Source organism: Crocodylus siamensis, chromosome 4, assembly GCF_052110815.1.
Source record: "Crocodylus siamensis isolate JL-2025a chromosome 4, ASM5211081v1, whole genome shotgun sequence".
Classification (NCBI taxonomy): Eukaryota; Metazoa; Chordata; order Crocodylia; family Crocodylidae; genus Crocodylus; species Crocodylus siamensis.
Genome location: NC_143398.1, coordinates 219,180,320 through 219,198,760, shown reverse-complemented (window position 1 = coordinate 219,198,760; position 18,441 = coordinate 219,180,320). Strand labels below are relative to the sequence as shown.

At 44.0% G+C, this 18,441-nt stretch overlaps 1 protein-coding gene across 3 annotated transcripts in view; it reads right to left on the bottom strand.

Moving 5' to 3' along the window:
• The window catches only part of CACNB4 (calcium voltage-gated channel auxiliary subunit beta 4), a 278,889-nt gene that overhangs the window by 152,453 nt on the left and 107,995 nt on the right, over positions 1 to 18,441 (bottom strand). The window contains exon 1 of one of the 3 annotated variants that reach the window (XM_090045720.1): positions 5,154 to 5,390. The exons of the other annotated variants lie outside the window; for them this stretch is intronic. Coding sequence (XP_089901846.1) covers positions 5,154 to 5,198 — 45 coding nt within the window. The 5' untranslated portion in view covers positions 5,199 to 5,390. Of the gene's footprint in view, positions 1 to 5,153; positions 5,391 to 18,441 lie in introns of those variants that run through there. 3 annotated transcript variants of the gene reach the window in all.

The following is an 18,441-nucleotide window of genomic DNA, read 5'->3' as shown; positions in this document are numbered from 1 at the left end:
GGGACAGAAGTTACATATAAACTCTTTTAAGTAATCTGAATCAGGTTTAAGCCTGTAACAGAACACAAATTCAGCATACGTAAACTGTTTTCAAAATGGCCAAAACCGGCTTAAAAGAAACCTGATTGAGTGTAGTATATCAGACAACTGATTTAGGTTAAACCGGTTCATGGAACTTTTGTCCCAGATCCCTTCCCAATTAAGTTAACAAGGCCTCCAGCATCTCAATACTTTTGTAGCCCTGGACTATGCTGTCTGCTCCAGCGGAGCAGGGTTAACCCCTCTTCCAGCTATCACAGAGGTAGGGCACTGCTCCCTGCCAGCACCTATCAGCCTGGCAGGATGGTGGGAACAAGGCAATGAGCCTCCGACCCCCCTAGCCCTTGTCCCCTTGCCAAGGGTTGGCATAAGCTTAGCCCTGGCCTCTACCAGAGTCTGCCTAGTGCAAGAGAAAAGCCCCCACCAGGAGCTTTTTGCTCCCCTGTTACCCAGTGAGCTGGGCTGAGATTACCACAGCCCCACTCCCTCCCCAGCTCCCTACCTGTGAAAGGCGGAGAGAGGAACACATTAGTCCAGCCTACCACTAGCTCCCACGCAGGGGCTTTTCACTCTCCCACAGCCTGGCAAGCCAGGCGGGGATCAGCTCAGCCCCCTCCTGGGAGGGAGCTCAGCCCACCCATTTCCAGCCCCCCTCCATCTTGCATTACAAGGTGTTTGTTATGTTTGTGAAAGTAGAAGGCACCATCTCTTTGCATCTTTATTCTCTAATACAGCATGCACTTTTTGCCTACCCTCACTGGTATTTCCCTTACTTTCATCCATATAATTTTCCTCCTCCAAAAAGCCTCTGCTAGCCAGTCCTTCACCCACTTAACATTAATCATCACAGTTGGTATGATATTTTATGTTGTTATATACATACACATACAAATAAAAACACAAACACACACACTATATAATTTTTATATAAAATCCCTGAAGTTGCTTTAAAAAACAGCCATTTATCTATTTGTGCACATACCCCCACTATCATCTTTGTACCCAGTTTCAATAACTATTTCACTTCCATTTACTGCAATATTTTCTATTCATGTACACTCCAATCAATTGCTCCATATGTGACCATCAGAGAAATGTATCCTGCCTTTGCATAAGGATGATCTCAGAATGAAAACTGGCCCTTCTGTCTCATATTATTTCCCACTTATTAATACCATTTCATCTATATGGCAATGATGTTAAAGAACATATTTCTTCTATTCTGTTAATGAGACACAAATTGCAAGCTGATCCTCTTTTTCACTGAGCAAGCCACTCTTTCCTTAGTACAGTTTAAAATAAAACACATATTTAGCACATTAAAATAGGTGTGATTTCAACATAAAAACCTATGTACAGACATTCAAAGCACTGTGCCATTCACCAGAGTTCAAAGACAAGTTCTAATGCTTCCAAATAAATTTGCAGTTCAGAGTTCACAGGTCAGCATATTAATAGACACTTATTTCAATTTTGTAAAAATTTACAATAGCTTCATACTTGCTCACAAATTCTACTCCCAACTCTACTTCATTTACTCACCATATTATGGATCAGTGAAGAAATCTGCCCAAATCACCTTCAAGTCAGACATAAAATTGTCAAGTGGTTCAGCCACTTAAAATATATTCTATCCAGGTCTCTTTGGAGCCCTTTTGGGGACAGTAAATAGTACTCTACAAAAATTTAGAGGCTCTGCTGACAGCTAAGCTGACCCATACTAGGAAGATGGTGTGGCACGGGTGCATCATATTGGTAGATTAAATTGAGCTAGCTAGAGAGCACTGAAGGCTGCCTTAGGGGCTTCCACAGTGGCAAAATATACTAAACAGGCCACATGAACAAAGTCTACTCTATATACTTAAATGAAAACCTTGAGAAACAGCATCACTGAGATAGGCCTCCCTGTGCTAACAAGGCCCCTTCTTTTTCAGGGGAAGCCATTGCAAAGGAGGATAGGCAGTTTCATTCTGGTCCGCTTAATAATTTTTAATTTTTCAGTGGATAAGGCAGCTTCTACTCCAGCACTCCCTATAAAAGTTCTCTAAAGGACAGATATTGAACAGCACGATCAGTGGCCACATCAGCTATGCTCCTTCCTGAACAGGTGCCACCCACTTTAAACAGCACTAATCCCTCAGAGAAAGGCAACAGGTAGACCACAAAGCTGCCAGGACTTCTGCTATTCAGGATCTATCCTAGGATTTTGGTACGAGTAAAGTTCAGATGACTACAATCCATGATACGCAAAATATACAGGGAAAGCATTCAAAATACTGTGTTATCACACGTCCCTCATTAAGGGCAGAAGAAGTTATACAGGGGTTCCCAAAAGGGATCCAATTTATCAATTACATGTCATAAACTACTCTAGAAAACTACAGAATTTGTTTCATAAGAGCCAACATCTACTTTACGGAGATGTTACTGTACTAGCCTGGCTCATTTTGATATATACTGATTTACTGTGTGTTGGAAGCCTTGCAAGTAGCTGGGAGTTCTTGGCCTCAGATGCCTGCTTCAGAAAACAAAAGAGCAAGGACAGTGAGCATCCTTGTGCTTCCATATGTTCACTTGCTGCAGAACATTTGGGCAAGCTTTTGGATTTCTCAGAACCAAAGCAGAGGCCTTTTTTCCACTTCATGCGCAAACACAGTTACATGCATTTGCCCTGAAAATAGCTGCAGAGTACCTGATATTCCAGGAATGGTTTATTTTCTACAACTGTAATTCAGTTACTTTGGCTTTCACTGGATTGAAAGCTGCATTCACACCATTTCATCCTGCACATCACACTGCTCTACTTAGCAGAGTATTAGCATTCCAACCATCCAAAATCATGCAAGTTGGGATCCAATATAATCATAATTTTTAAGAGGCCTGATAAAATAAATTAGGGTATGATCCACCTTCTAATATTTTAGCTTTTAGGATTCAGTTTTCAGCTTCACTCCATAATTGTGAGGCCTAGAAATATAGCTTTTTTTCAAATGAAAGTTAATATATTCACTTGATTCTAGAAGATGAAATTATCAAAGAAAAAACACATACACAAACCCCACGAAATGTTGTTAGAGTCATGATTCAGCTGCATGAGTTGGTAACCAGAGCTGGTAACCAGATTAGCACAAATGGCTTGAATGAGGCAACTGAAAGCCTTAAAACTATTTCTTTTCCACCCAGCTTCCCAAAAGCTGACCATGGTGGTTCTAATATTTACTTTCTGCGGCTAAAAAGATTCCTTTAGTGCTGTAGTCATATTATTCTGATTGCTTCATATTATGCAAGTCTCCAAGCTTCTGCACTGGCACAACATTGTTCTTTCCAAGTGATCTAAGATGTGGGGACCCAGATAGGTCCTGAGTGAAATTAGCTAGCATTAGGCATGCAGGAGTTTGAAAATCCTACCAGGCGCCGATTTGCAGCTTTACCTAAATACCTTTAAAAATCTGGCCTGTACAGATGATCCTGCTCTACTGTAGCAAACACCACCAAGCACCTTGGCCATCTCAACTACACATAAGCAATTTTGTTTTTAATTTTTCATTTTAGAGGGCAGGTACCTTATGTCAACAGATGGGAAAAATACACCATTGTTCCTGGCCAGTGCCTTGGGAATTAAATAACAGTTACAAAAAAACAAACCGGAGTTTGGTATGTTAATTCCTAGCTGGGCCCTAAAAGTATCTCTAAAAGAACTAAAATCATCATGTGTGCATGGATATGCCAGTCTTAAAGAAGAAATTAACATCACAAATATAAATCAGAAATATATGCAGAGTAAAAAGTCAGCCGTTTCAAAAATTAAATGGTTTCCAAATTGGCTTAAGGAAGCACAGTTTTTGTGCTTGGGTTTAATAATTTATACCTAAACAAATAATTTAGGTTTCCCCCCTTTTTACCCAGCATGTTATAGTGTGTTATTTAATTTCAAATCACAAGGATATTAGACTGCTTTCCCTCTGAAATAAATTGACTGTAAGATAAGTTGCTACTATGTGAGGCAACATGTAAACAGGTTACACTTAACAGTTCAAATCCAATTAAACCAGACTGGCAGGCAGTAAGAAAGCCTTATCTAAAGTCTTTCAAGATCTTATCCATTCTCTTGTGGATACCACATCATAGGGTATATACGTCTGTATTGACGTATACACTATTTTATGTTATAACCTGTTTATTTTATGACTTGGCCATAAAGCCTTATGTAACACATCCCTGCTTAATATGGAGCAGCATGTACATTTGCTCTGGTAATCTAAGCAGTTTTCTTTCCAAGTGGTTATTCTGTCCCTCCAGGGTTTCTGTTTAGCCACTGTAGAAAAACCGTACCAGGGCTAAAAAGAACCACCACCATCACCAGTACCTAAATAAAGCTTGTAGGCACTAATCATTACCATTCCCTTTCTTAGGCTTAGTGCTATGACTACACTAACACGGGCTTTAGGATTCACAGTGAATCATTTTGTCACGATTGCCATAGACTTGTCATTGTAAATGAGGGGGAAATAATTTCTTTAAAAAAAAAAAAAACAGCACACACCTCAGCCTCTTTTGGACTCATTTTAACGCTGCATTTTACCATTGGTACTAAGGGATTATATTACAGCAAACACTCGCGCTGCTTCTTTTCTTTGTTAAAATAATCAAATGCATCTGCACTGATAATTTAGCCAGAGAGCACATATAACACAGATGGCAGCTCAGGAACTTCCGCTCCAACTCGATCAAACAAACGTTTAGTATTATATAATTAAAATTTTTTCTGTTACGCTTATGAATGTAACATGTAAATTATCTGAAACAGCTTTCGGCATACGTAAAACTGTCTTCCATGAAGCATTTACACACCCCATGAGAGCAGAAGTGTAGCTTGTAATCTATAAATTATGGTACACAAAATGCTTTTAAGCCTTTCATGAAATCCCTAAATTCTGCTGCTTGACAATAAATTATGTAATGGAGGATTATTTCAGGTGACTCCCAAAACTGTATACAATGCATCACAAGGCAGTCAAGCTTCAACCCAGAAACAAAGCCTGATTTTTGCTCCCTGCTCTCTCCATATCTTATTAGGCTGTTCAGGAAAAAATATTATCTATGAAAATACTTACCGCCTCCGAGTCTTCAAATCCATGCAGGTACAAATTGTCGTACATGGAGGTCTAATAATCCAAAGCACCTCTCTCAATGCAAAACTGAAATTGCTACAAAGCCACAGCTAGGGTTAAAATGTAGAGAAGGCCTATACAGAGGAACTGAGCCTGCCCTGTCAATTTTCTGTGGATTCCCCAGCCAAGAAGCTATTCATTCACATCATAGAGGGGAAGGTTATCCCTAGAGGCAGCCCAGACCTGGCATTTTATCTGCCTTCCAAATACAGAGCATAAAAGCAAACCGTTCCCCAACCAAGGACTGATGACAGAGCTAGAAAAGAGCTTCGTGATTGGCTGAGCTGCCCTTGCTTCAGTCAGCTGGAAGAGCATTCTCTGATAGTGGATGACAAGACGTAGGCTTATACCTTCGCAATGAGCTCTTTCCCAATTATTTCCCCTCTTAAACACATAAATAGAATCTGATCCCAGTTTTTTAAAAGAGTGTGTATACAGCAAGGGCTGTTAGCATTTACTACCTTGCCTATTTTTTAAAAAAATATTTACAAATTATAAATATACCCCGGAGATGCTTGGAAGATTTTGATTTATAAATCAACAAAATGTAACATAGAAGAATATACTGTATTAGAAGAAGCATCTGCATTTAACAATTAAAGTGCAATATAAATTTTTGAAAGGGACAATTAGGCATTTCACACAACAGCAGAGGGAAAGGGTAAAAGAAACCCCAAACAGATGGGGAGCTTTTTTTGTTCATGCACTATTTTTTTTTAAATAGCCTAAAAAAAACCCCAAAAAACCAAACTTCATTTGTGAGACAACATATACCACCTTCTTAAGCACCAGTAGCCTGATATGAAATAGAAAAGAAGAAAGTCAGATCATATGACCATAGGAAAGTAGGGCTGAAAGGGACCTTGTGAGGCCATCTAATCCAGCCCCCTACTCAAGGCAGGATCATCCCTGACTAAACAACAAGGACAGGAACCAAAACCATGTGTGCAGAGCACAGTGGACTGACTAGCAGTCCTGTCACCTTAACCACTTGTCCACACCCACTTTTAACTTGTTGCTCATTATAAAAATAATACTAGCGCTCAAGTTTATCCAGATTTTTCTTTAAAAGTAAGTATCTTTCAGTGGAAATCCACAAATGGATTTTAATCTAACACTTTCTTTTTCATTCCAGGCAAAGTTGTCAGTAATATGTTTATACAGTAATTACATTTCTTTATTACAGTGTCTCTTGGTCATAATCTTGTACTATCTTAAACCAAGTTCATACAGAAAAAGGTTGGATAGGGCCAAATTGTGACCCTCGGACCCGCATTGATGAATAATGATTCACAAGAATATAGTTCTGTGTAAACTGAGTCACAAGGGAGCTGGTCAATGGGATGATCTGTATGAGTAACTGTTCCCCAACAGGAGCTGGGATTTCTCAGCTAAAGGCTACGTCCCAACCAGCAGGGGCATGCAATTGCAACAGCACAAATTTGTGCTGCTGCTGTGTGTCCCAGTGCACACCCCTTCACACGCACTTTGCTGCGGGACACACTGTCCCACTTCGGACAAACTACCCTTGCCCGGCTCCTCCTGGCTCCTGGCATGCTGCAGCAGCTGGGGCACAAATGGAGCAGTAGAGATGCTCTGGCCAGCAGCCAGAGAGTCTCACAGAAGGACCAAGCCTCCGTATGTTCCGGCGCGCACTATTTTCACCTGCGCCAAGCTGCTTTTTTTCTTGGGGTGTTTTTTTGCTACTGAAAAATCCCAGTAGCAAATTTTGCCCCCATACTGCACATTTGCAGCGTGGGGCTCATTTTAATGTTCCACGCATGCAGTTTGTGGCTCCAATAAGAGGTTTGCAGCGCCACAAACCGCGCATGCCTGCATGCGGTGACATGCCCTATGTCCTCTTTGTCCAAATATTCTAAGGCAAATTCCTTGAAGAGAAAATCACAAATGACACCCTTTTGCAATTAACCCTTCCGCAAACTTATTTGTACGTAAAATGATCACACACTCATGTAATAATTTATCTGTACTATGTTTAGATAGATAGTCAGTGCCCATAACCCAGACTCCCTTCCAAATTCCCTCTTTTGTGTGACTGGGTATTATTGATATCTCTAACCCAGGGCCCCAGCTCCTGAAATCATACAAACAAATAAGACTCACAATTTAATTCGTAAAAGTTTCTAGCCCTTCTGGGTGCAAAAGAAAAAAATATTGAAAATCTGACCCATGTGTAGTGCCTGTCTGAGTCTGCAGAGAGCCGGAAACAAGAGCACTATGAAGTTGTGAACTGCCAAAAGCATCTTAACTCTGAAACCTTCCACCATTTCAAAGGGGAGGGCAAAGCCACGGTGCAGAGGCGGAAAGGAGAGACCCTATGCAAAGCTGTAGAAAGACTGGGCTTCTGCTCCACTGCTACTAAACCTAAGAGAGCTGAGCTGCTACATTTGGGGAGCCTTCTCCAATGCTTATGTTTATAAGGGAATTTGACCCAATATGTAAAAAGTTCACTTGGCTCAGAGATGCAAATTATACCTTGAGATGCTGGGATTAGTGAGGCATTTTCTTGATAAACTAGCATTTCAGCACATCTAACCCCCACTTTGAAGCATATGACAACTAGACATGGGAAACAGGGTATAAACAATATGTATATGTTGTTGTCAAACAAGGCACCTCTTGTCTGACTCAAGACACCTCTCCATAATTTTTTTGAATTAAGCAGCACCCCATTTCAAAAACTAATTCATTTATTACAGGATTAACTTCCTTGCAGAGGAGGCAGGCTATAGGGGTGGTGGGAGGAGCCAGGAAGGGAGAGCCTGAACCTGCCCTTATTTACTTACCTTCTCACACCTGAAGCCTGAGCCTGCCTTTATTTGCTTCTCTCCACACACCTTACAAATCTCCTCACACTTCCTGCAGTATCCTTCAAAGGATCTTGTGGCATCCCAGGGTATATCCACCACCTGGTTGAGTGACTACTGGTTTAAAGTAATTCCTTCAATTCATAGGATGCCTCATATGCAAAGATCTCTCCTTGCTTTATAAACACCATCAACAGCTTTGCAGTATGTCAGCAAAGTACAGAAGTATTATTTCCAGTTTCCAAAGGAGGAAACCTAGGCCAGAGGTGTTCAGTGATTTGTGTAAGGTCACACTCTGAACAAATGACATAGCCAACACTAGGACTTTGGTGTCTTAATGCTGTGCTTAACCATAGACCAATTTTGTTTCCCTGGCATTGAAAGGAGGGGATCTCAAAGCTGAGATATGGTCCAGGTGATAAAAGCAAATGTAAAAAAAATTAAGATAATAGTAAGAAGCAAGGGTATAAATATTAACTTTAAAAGTAATTTAAAAAAATTAAATCTGTAACACAAGATTACTACAAATACTAACTTTAACAAATATTCACAACTGTGTCTCCCTGGGCCAGGGGAATTTGGGAAAGCTACTATTATTAACAGCAACTTTGATTTCTGGGTACCTAAAGTATGCTTGGACCAAATTATTAGAACTTTGAGCTTAAATTCCACATTTACATTATCTCAATGGTCTTCCTACTTCTCAGATACTCACCAGCAGCAAAGAAAAATTAAAGGTGGTCCTTCCTCTGTACGTTCCAAATACCTTTATTTCTTTTGTCTTTATAGCTGGGAACCTACCAAATTCACAGGCCCTAGCGGCGGATTACACAGCTATAACGGTCGGGGCCCCTGATTTCATCGTCATATCACAGCCGTGGTCACCATTTTGAAGATGAAGCAAAGCAGACTTCCCATGCCTCCGATTGGCTGAAAAAAATATATGCTCTTGGAAGCATCTGGTAATTGTCTTAAGCAGTTAAGATTAGCTAATGCAAAGCTTGCAAGTTTGCAACTTGCAAGTGGAATTTGTTGGTCACAAATTAACCTAAGTGTTGAATCTAACAGTTTGCACTGATCATGGGACCACTGAGCCCCCCAAAATAAGCATGAGCTACAAGATTTGCTGATCTAACAGGTTTTTTAAAGGTCAAGCCATAACCAGATCTGACCACATAATATAATCAGCACATTCCAAGGAATCCAAGAATAAAAAAACTAAAGAGTTGAGCTTAGGCAAAGTAATGCTAATTTCAAACCGCAAAGTAATGTGGTGTCATTTGCTTATTGGGTGAACCCAAGTTCAGGCACTAACCTTTCATGATAATTTCTAACACCTTTTGATCCCATAGGGTAACAGCTATAGGGCAAGATTGTGAGTGGCTCTAAAGCCAACAGATTAGCATAAGATAAGGTATAAAGAAGCACATATATCAGGCAACCAGCATGAAGGGCAGGACAGAAGGACCATAGCTGTACCACGCCTGGACCCTGGACTCCCCGTGTGAGTGAGGACCAGATCCTGACCAAGGGACCTTCCTGGTGACTCCTCAGACAGCATTGATTGGGGGCGCCTGACTTTGCTGGAACAACTTGGCGTGGACCTGGCATAGAGGGACTGCTGATAAGTTGCCAATCCCATGTGGGAACTCTTTGTTGTTCTAGCTGTTGTTATCATTCACTATGACCTCTTTATTACTGTACTGTTTGTCGCATTAACCTTTCTTTTAACTTTTGTATGCTAAGCTATAAGTAAATTTGCCTTTACTTCACTCCTGACTCGCCTCCTCGATCCTGAACCCAGCAGCCTCACCGCTGATACACTCACAGCGCCTAGCCGGCCTGTGACACCAGTGGCAGCAGAGACACTAGCAGTGGCAGCTGGAAGGAGCTGCTGCCGCAGGGGCTGCTGGGAAGTGGAGTCCAGCCAGCATACTGCTCCTGCCCTGCCACCCACCTGGGGGTGGCAGTGGGAGCAGCCGCATGTGTCATGGCTTGGAAGCAGATCAACTCAAAAAAGTCCATAAAAAGAACAAGAGAAGAAAGAAGACTTGCACATGAACTTTTACATAAACTCATTGTCCCGGGACACGCCATAAGGACGAATACTTACTGGCAGCTCGGAGCACAGCTTACGAGGGGTGGAAGGCAGAGCCTGTGCAGCTCATCAGCTGCCTGTTTATCCAGCTGCGGCTGGCCGGTGACATCAGCGCCAAACACCAGCCAGCAAAGATACACTGCAGAGCCAGCAGGGAATCAGGGAACAGAGCTGCGGCTAACGTTGGTAGCAGAGGCGTCCCTGCCCACGGGACCCGGGGATCAGGACCAGTCCAGGATGAGTGCAGGCAGGAAGAGGAGGATCACCTCAACGGTGCCTCATACAGGACAACCGAGGGATGCCAGGAACATCACCCGAAGATATTGCCGGAACGATTCGGAGAGACGGAGCTAACTGCAAGTGGGAGTGAAGGGACGGTGGGGCACCTGAGGAAGTCCAACCCGGGAGAAGAGGACTACAGGGAAACCCCGGAAGGGTTGCCATCAGGGTGGATATCGCTGCCAGACCTGGAGGTGCCTTGGAGTAGGCAGGAAACCAGACAAACTAAAGGATAAGGCACTCCGTGCCCCCTTAGAGACCCGGGAGGGGTAGAAGAGAAGTAGTTAAAGGGGCAGGGAACCCAGTGGTTGTGTTGGAGCATTTTTTTTTCTTTGAGTTGTCTTCCCAGGCTCCAGGGATACAGGAAGGAAGCAGGTCCTTGAGTTAGGTAGGCAGTGATGGAGCCCCTGGGGTGGCCCTTCCTTAAGTGGTCCCAGGAGAAAAGGCGTTGACCATTTGGACACTGCTCCATAGGAGGCATGAGGCCAGGGTGTAGACATGGCGGAGCCCCATGAGTAACTGCCGGGAGAACCGCGGGTCAACAAGTACGCCCGATGAACGACCCCGGACACTGAGGTCCAACAAGTCGTGGCAGACGAGCATGGGGTTGAAGACTTGGGGGGAAAACACCAGCTCAGGCAGGGACACAAACCTGTGAGGCACTTAACACCAATTACCTGAGCGAGAGCGGCACGAGAGCAACTGGTCGAGACCCAGCGGCAACACTTGTAATGGAAAGATTTAACCAACTCGGTAGAATCCTTACTTGATTTCCTTTTCCACTCATCTTTTCTGTTGTATTTTAGCACAGGATATCATTTGAATATATAGATGGCAATGAAATATGTATTTAATAACCAAAATGAACAGCTTTTAAATGATGTAATAAAAATGTTTATAAATTCATTAAACAGGATGGTATTTAAAGGATGAAAACAGAGTCTAAATCAGTGAAAATTGGAAGACAACTAAAAAAGGCCACATCCTGCTCATCTTAGTGACTAGGAAAGTCCTGCCTGTTTTACTGGAGTTACTCATCTAATTTAGGGAAGCAAACTGACTAGATTTTTCTCTTCATTAAACAGAATTATTATGGAAAAATGAACGTATATATTATGTTCTACCGGTGACCCTGAGTTTGTCAGTCATTTTGCAGGCATGTTTGTGATCAAAACAGAAACAAGGAAATCACTGAAATATTTAGAACATTAAATCCATATTAGAGACCAATGCTAAATATTTATGAGATAATTTACTCTTCAAAGAAACAATCTCTGCCATGTCTTTCAAGACAATTAAAAAGGAAAATAAAATGCATGGTGTTGCAGTTTAATAGTAACCTGTACCTGTGACCTTGTGTAGAGTAGAGGTCTGAATTCCCAAATTTGGAAGTGAATCTGTTTGGTGCTCGTTTTGTAGGTAGCTCCTAGGCATCCATTTTCTAATTGTTATTAGGGGTAGAATCAGCAGTGTTAGGTAACATGTGGCATGCTCAGGCACAAAGAATATTTTTTTGGGCCAAAGCACTGAGCAGAAATGACAGGGCCAACACTGTGTCCAAGATAAGCATGAGAACATCAGTCCATCCAGCTGCATCATGAACTGCTTTGCATATCGAAGACTTTCTTAGCAACCTGAAGAGCCAGAAACTTTATCATTACAATGATAGAAAAGGGTTTCACATAACACAGCAGAGTCTGTCAGGAACCAAAACACTAGCAAATCAAAAGAACTTTCTTGAACAAATGTTTCTATACTGCCTGTGACAAGAGGTCTTAGAAAATTAACTCATTTTCAAACTTATGCCTGTGAAATGTCACTCTCATATCTCTCAAGGCCATTGTATAATATTGGGACGAGACATAAGGTAATGGTGCCTCTATGGGAAGTATAATGGTGCCTCCAGTGTGCCTCTATGGGAAGTATTAACTGGGGGGGTTTTCTCCTTCTCATTTTGTTGAACAAATTCCAAAGAGAGAAGCTATAAGGAGGCTGGTGAGTAGTTAGCAGAGTTAAGGGGAGGTCAGAAGAAAGCAGGAACTTCTACCCAGATTCTGAGGACAAGTTCAAATCCCAGGATGCTGACGGATTGTTTTGATTTTGCCTTATGGGTATATGATCTTACCCAACTCATGTCTACCTTGATCACACCAGTAAGCACAGGGCCTGGCTGAAGACCAACAGAGAGGCTTAGTAAAATAATTCCTTAGGAAACACTGCAAATTAACTTACCTATTTCAAATAAAGCATATGCACAAGGAGAAAGGCAAGAGAGCAGTGAGGAAAGGAAATAAATCATGCTTAGTTTTTTACAAGCGGAGCCCAGCTGATTATTCCTTTCACCCCAGCAAACAGCCCAGATTATTTTCCATTCATTTCCAAGGATAAAAGCTAGGCAGTTTGGGTATGTCCATACAGCATAATGCTATGCTGTGCAGAGATACTATCACGGGTAGCTCTGCTTGGCACTGCGGTGTTCCACGTGCATTGTTCATTCTTCTAGGGAAGAAGCTCTTTGCTACGAGAGTCACCAACTTGCTGAGAAGAGCTTAAAACTAGGCAAGTCCAGGGCTGGGGAGAAGGTTTCACTGCAGTACATGAAGCCACTAGCCACAACAACACATGGGAGAGCGCTCAAGAAATGGACAACCAGATTGGTATAATGACATCTTGCGACAGACATCGTGTCAGAAAACCTGAGGCAACTAGGGCAGAGCTCAAATGTTTTTATGGGAATGCCAGAAGCATTGGAAACAAACAGGAGGAACTGGAACTCCTGGTTGATGAGGATTTTGATCTGGTTGGGTTAAGAGACCTGGTAGGATGACATACATGATTGGGCAGTGAATATTAAGGGCTATAGACTTTACAGGAAGGATCGGGTTGGGAAGAAGGGAGGAGGTTTGGCCCTCTATGTGAAAGAGCAGTACTCCTCCCTGCAGGCCACGTTTGACAACAGGGAAGGGTCCCTTGAGACCCTCTGGGTCAGGATACAAGGGAGCTCAAGAGAGGGAGACCTGATGGTGGGAGTCTACTATAGGCCTGGCTCCCAAGAAGAGGAGAGTAATTAGACATTCTCCAGAGAACTGACTGAGGCAGCTAACACTAGAGACATGATCACAGGTAGTTGAGGGCCACAGTCATGGGTGACTTCAACTACCCTGACATCTGTTGGGAGGATCGCTCTACCACCTCTGGCAGGTCAGCCAAGTTCTTGGTAACAATAGATGACCCGTTTCTGATGCAGGTTCTGGAAGGACCTACCGGGGTAAGGCCACTCTGGAACTACTGCTGGCCAAAGGTGATGACATCACAGGTGACCTAAGAATTGGTGGTAGTCCGGGAGACAGTGATCACAACCTAGTTAGGTTCACTATCCACTTGGAAATCAGACAGCAGATCAGAAGTCCTGGACTTCAAGAAGGCAGGTTTTGCAAAACTCAAGAGGCTAGTTGGACAGGCCCTCTGCAACCAGCAACTGGCCAACTTGGGAGTTTAGGAACTGTGAAGCTTCCTTAGGGACGCAATTCTCACAGTCCAAAAACAGGGCATCCCCATGCAGGCAAAAAATGGGAAAGGAGCCAATAGACCCACATGGCTCAACAGGAATATTAAAGAGCTTCTGAAAATGAAAAAAGTAGTATATTTCATAGATTTCATAGACATTAGGGCTGGAAGGGACCTCGGGAGATCATCAAGTCCAGCCCCCTGCCCAAAGGGCAGGAAGTCAGCGGGGGTCATAGGATCCCAGCAAGATAAGCATCCAATTTACTCTTGAAGGTGTTCAGTGTAGGTGCTTGAACCACCTCCGATGGCAGACTGTTCCAGACCTTGGGGGCTCGGACAGTAAAAGAAATTCTTCCTTATGTCCAGCCTGAAATGGTCTTGCAGGAGTTTGTGACCGTTTGACCTCGTCATCCCTTGGGGCGCTCTGGTGAACAAACGTTCCCCCAGATCCTGGTGGTCACCCCTGATAAACTTATAGGTGGCCATCAGATCACCCCTGAGCCTGCGCTTTTCCAGGCTAAAGAGTCCCATGGCTCTCAGCCTGTCATCGTAAGATCTGTTTTCCTGACCTCTGATCATGCGCGTGGCTCTCCTCTGGACTCTCTCAAGCTTCTCCACATCCTTTTTGAATTGTGGAGCCCAAAACTGGACGCAGTACTCCAGCTGCGGCCTCACCAAGGCCGAGTACAAGGGGAGAATGACGTCCCGGGATTTGCTCGAGAAGCATCTATGGATGCACGCCAGCATTTTGGTCACTTTACTAGCCGCAGCATCGCATTGGAGGCTCATGTTCATCTTGTGGTCAATGATGACCCCCAAGTCTCTTTCTTCTGTAGTGCTATCCAACGTAGCACTGCCGAGCCTATAAGGGTGCTGCAGGTTTTTCCTCCCAAGGTGGAGAACCTTGCATTTTTCGGTGTTAAACACCATCAGGTTCTCGTCTGCCCATTTGCTGAGCTTGTCCAGGTCAGCCTGGATCACCCGCCTATCTTCTGGCGTGGATGCTTTGTCCCAAAGTTTGGTGTCATCGGCGAACTTGGCCAGTCCACCACTGACTCCAATGTCCACATCATTAACGAAGATATTGAACAGGATGGGTCCCAGGACAGAGCCTTGAGGGACCCCACTGGTCACAGGGCACCACAATGAGTGACTGCCATCGATTACAACCCTCTGGGTCCGACCACAGAGCCAGTTTCCCAGCCAGCGGATCGTGGTGGAGCCAAGGCCACAACTGGCCAGTTTGGCCAAGAGGTGATCGTGGGATACCAGATCAAAAGCTTTTTTGAAGTCAAGATATATGACATCAATCTCTTCTCCCTTGTCCAGGTGATAGGTCACCTGGTCATAGAAGGAAATGAGATTGGTCAAACAAGACCTACCTGCAACAAACCCATGCTGGCTATCCCTTAGAACGTTAGCCTGGGCCAGTCCATCAAGGACGGCCTCCTTAATAAACTTTTCTAAGATCTTCCCCAGGATAGAAGTCAGGCTGATGGGCCTATAGTTAGCCGGATCCACCCTCCTCCGTTTCTTGAAGATCGGCACCACATTGGCCTTCTTCCAGTCTTCAGGCACTACACCAGAGCGCCAGGAGTGTTCAAAGATCCGTGCCAGGGGCTGGGCTATGACGCTCGCCAGCTCCTTGAGTACCCTGGGGTGCAGGTTGTCAGGGCCGGCTGACTTGAAGGTATCCAGCTTCTCAAGGTGTTCCTTCACGAGGTCAGCATTTATGGAGGGTAGGGGATCCCCATCACCCGGATCTCCCTGTCCCATAGCAGGCATGGGCGTCCCATGGGACTGATGAAAGACTGACGCAAAGTACCTATTTAATAGGTTGGCTTTTTCCTGGGCGTCAGTTGTCAGTTGCCCCATCTGGTTTAGCAGGGGTCCAACATTGCCCTTGCTTTTCCTCTGACTCCCCACATATCTAAAAAAGGACTTTTTGTTGTCCTTGATGCTTGAAGCAGTTGGAGTTCAGCTGCAGCCTTGGCTTTCCTGGTTTGCTCCCTGCAGGACTGGACCAGTGCAGAATAATCCTCCTTGGAGGTGAATCCCATCCTCCATCCTTTGTAGGCTTTCCTTTTTAGCCGCAGGAGGTCTGCTAGGTCCCTGGAGAGCCAGGAGGGCTGCTGTGCCTTCTTGCTGCCTTTCCTCCGTGTTAGAATAGATTTAGCTTGTGCATTGAGGATCGCTTCCTTGAGAAGCAACCACTCTTCTTGAACTCTTCATGGTCCCTGAGGGCCTGACCGACAAGCCTCTTGAGCATTGTTTCCATATAAACAATGGAAGAATGACTTGGCAACCAGAAAGGAATATACCTGTATCATCAGGACCTGCAGAGAGGAGACAAGAAAAGCCAACGCAGGAATGGAGATCAAGCTGGAAACTGTAATAAAAGTCCTTCTACAGATACATATGGAGCAAGAAAAAGTCAGGCTCCACTGTGGGACCCCTACTGAATGCTCAAGGGCAGCCTAAATGTATACTTCACGTTGGTATTCCTGCAATCAGATGTAGGCTGTTCACCTGACCAGAGGCCCAGGGAATATGGGGACGACAACAAACTACACAAAATCAGTCCTGGACAAGTGAGGGATCTCCTGCAACACTTGGATATCTTTAAGCCTGCTGGGCCCAATGACCTGCACCCAAGAGTCCTGAAAGAACTCGCTCAGCTAATAGAAGCACCACTGGCCAAGCTGTTCGAAGAGTTGTGGAACTCAAGAGTGGTCCCAGATGACTGGAAGAGAGCCAGTGTGGTACCCATCTTCAAGAAGGGGAAGAGGGATGACCCTGCAAACTACAGACTGGTCAGTCTGACCTCAGTCCTGGATAAAATCTTTGAAAAATTTATTAAGGAGGTCATCATTTGCAAGCTGGAAATGGACAGCATGTTAAGAAGTAATCAGCACAGAGTTGTCGAGAGTATATCATGCCTGACAAACCTTGTGTCCTCCTATGACCAGGCAATTAGCCATCTGAACAGGGGACACATAATGGATGTGATTTACTTAGACTTCAGTAAAACCTTTGATTCTGTTTCCCACAGGATTCTCTCAAACAAGCTCGAAGGTGCTGGACTTGACCAGTCTACAGTGAGGTGGGTGGACAATTGGATTAGAGGCCACTCCCAGAGGGTGGTAATAGATGGGATGTGGCCTCATCCTGGCCGTCTCCAGTGGTGTCCCCCAGGGATCGCTGCTTGGACCCGTGCTCTTTAATATATTCATTAACAACTTGACTGTTAAGCTCAGTTAACAGTCTGAAAAAGCTCAGTTATTATGTTTGCGGATGACACCAAGCTATGGGAAAACGTGGGCACACTGGATGACCTTGACAGACTGACTCGAGTGAAATGGAATCAGATGAGGTTTAACAGGGATAAGTGTACAGTCCTTCATCTGGGTAGGAAGAACCCTCACCACAACTACATGATGGGTGCTGGCTCACTGACTGGCATATCATCTGAGCGAGACCTGGGGGTTACAATCAACTGGAGGAAAAATATGAGCCAGCAATGCAATGAGGTCACCAGGAAAGCAAATAGAGCTCTGGCGTGCATCAGCCGATACATGTCCAATAAAGCCAGGGAAGTGCTCCTCCCTCTCAATTCGGCACTGGTGAGGCCTCTGCTAGAGTACTGTGTCCAGTTCAAGAAGGACATGTATAAGCTTGAGAAAGTATAAAAAAGAGCCACCCGCATGATCAAGGGCATGGAGGATAGGTCCTATGAGGACAGACTTGGGGGATTGGACCTGTTTAGTTTGAGTAGGAGAAGGATAAGAGGTGACTTGATAGCCACCTACAAGTACATCCGCGGTGAACACCAAGGTTTAGGTGAGCAACTCTTCAGGAAAGCACCTCCAGGGAGGATGAGGACCAACAAACATAAGCTTATAGAGGATAAACTCAGGCTAGCTATAAGGAAGAACTTATATAAGGGTCACCAGAATCTGGAACACACTCCCAGCAGACATAGTGCAGTCACCATCCCTGTTCAAGAGGAGACTGGACAGGCACCTTGTTGTGCTTGTTTGAGCCTAATAACTTCCTTGTGGGGACCAGACTTGATGATCTTACAGGTCCTTTCTGGTTCTACAATTCTATGATTCTGTTCTATGTAAAGATACTGTCACAGCCAGATTCTGACCCTCGTTCAGGTAATGGCAAAGTAGCCAGAAAGCCAACTTTAACTATTACTGTACTTGGCATTCCTTCTGGAAAGAAGCACTTATGATATTGTCTGCCTCCAAGTGTAGCAGGTAGAGCAGGGGGAAAGGACAGATGGGTACCTCTGTGTTCCAATTAATCTATGAATTTGGGAACAGATCCTCGAGGCTGTAAATGAACTAATGCAGTCATGCAATAATCCATTTCCAGTGCCACAAAAGAACATGCTTATTGATCATTTAAAAACTAAACAAGGTTCCATACGATGTACTTTGATCACCATCTGTTGGTGGCTTATCTGATAGTTATTCACATATACATATGCATCCATAGAATTCCCATAACA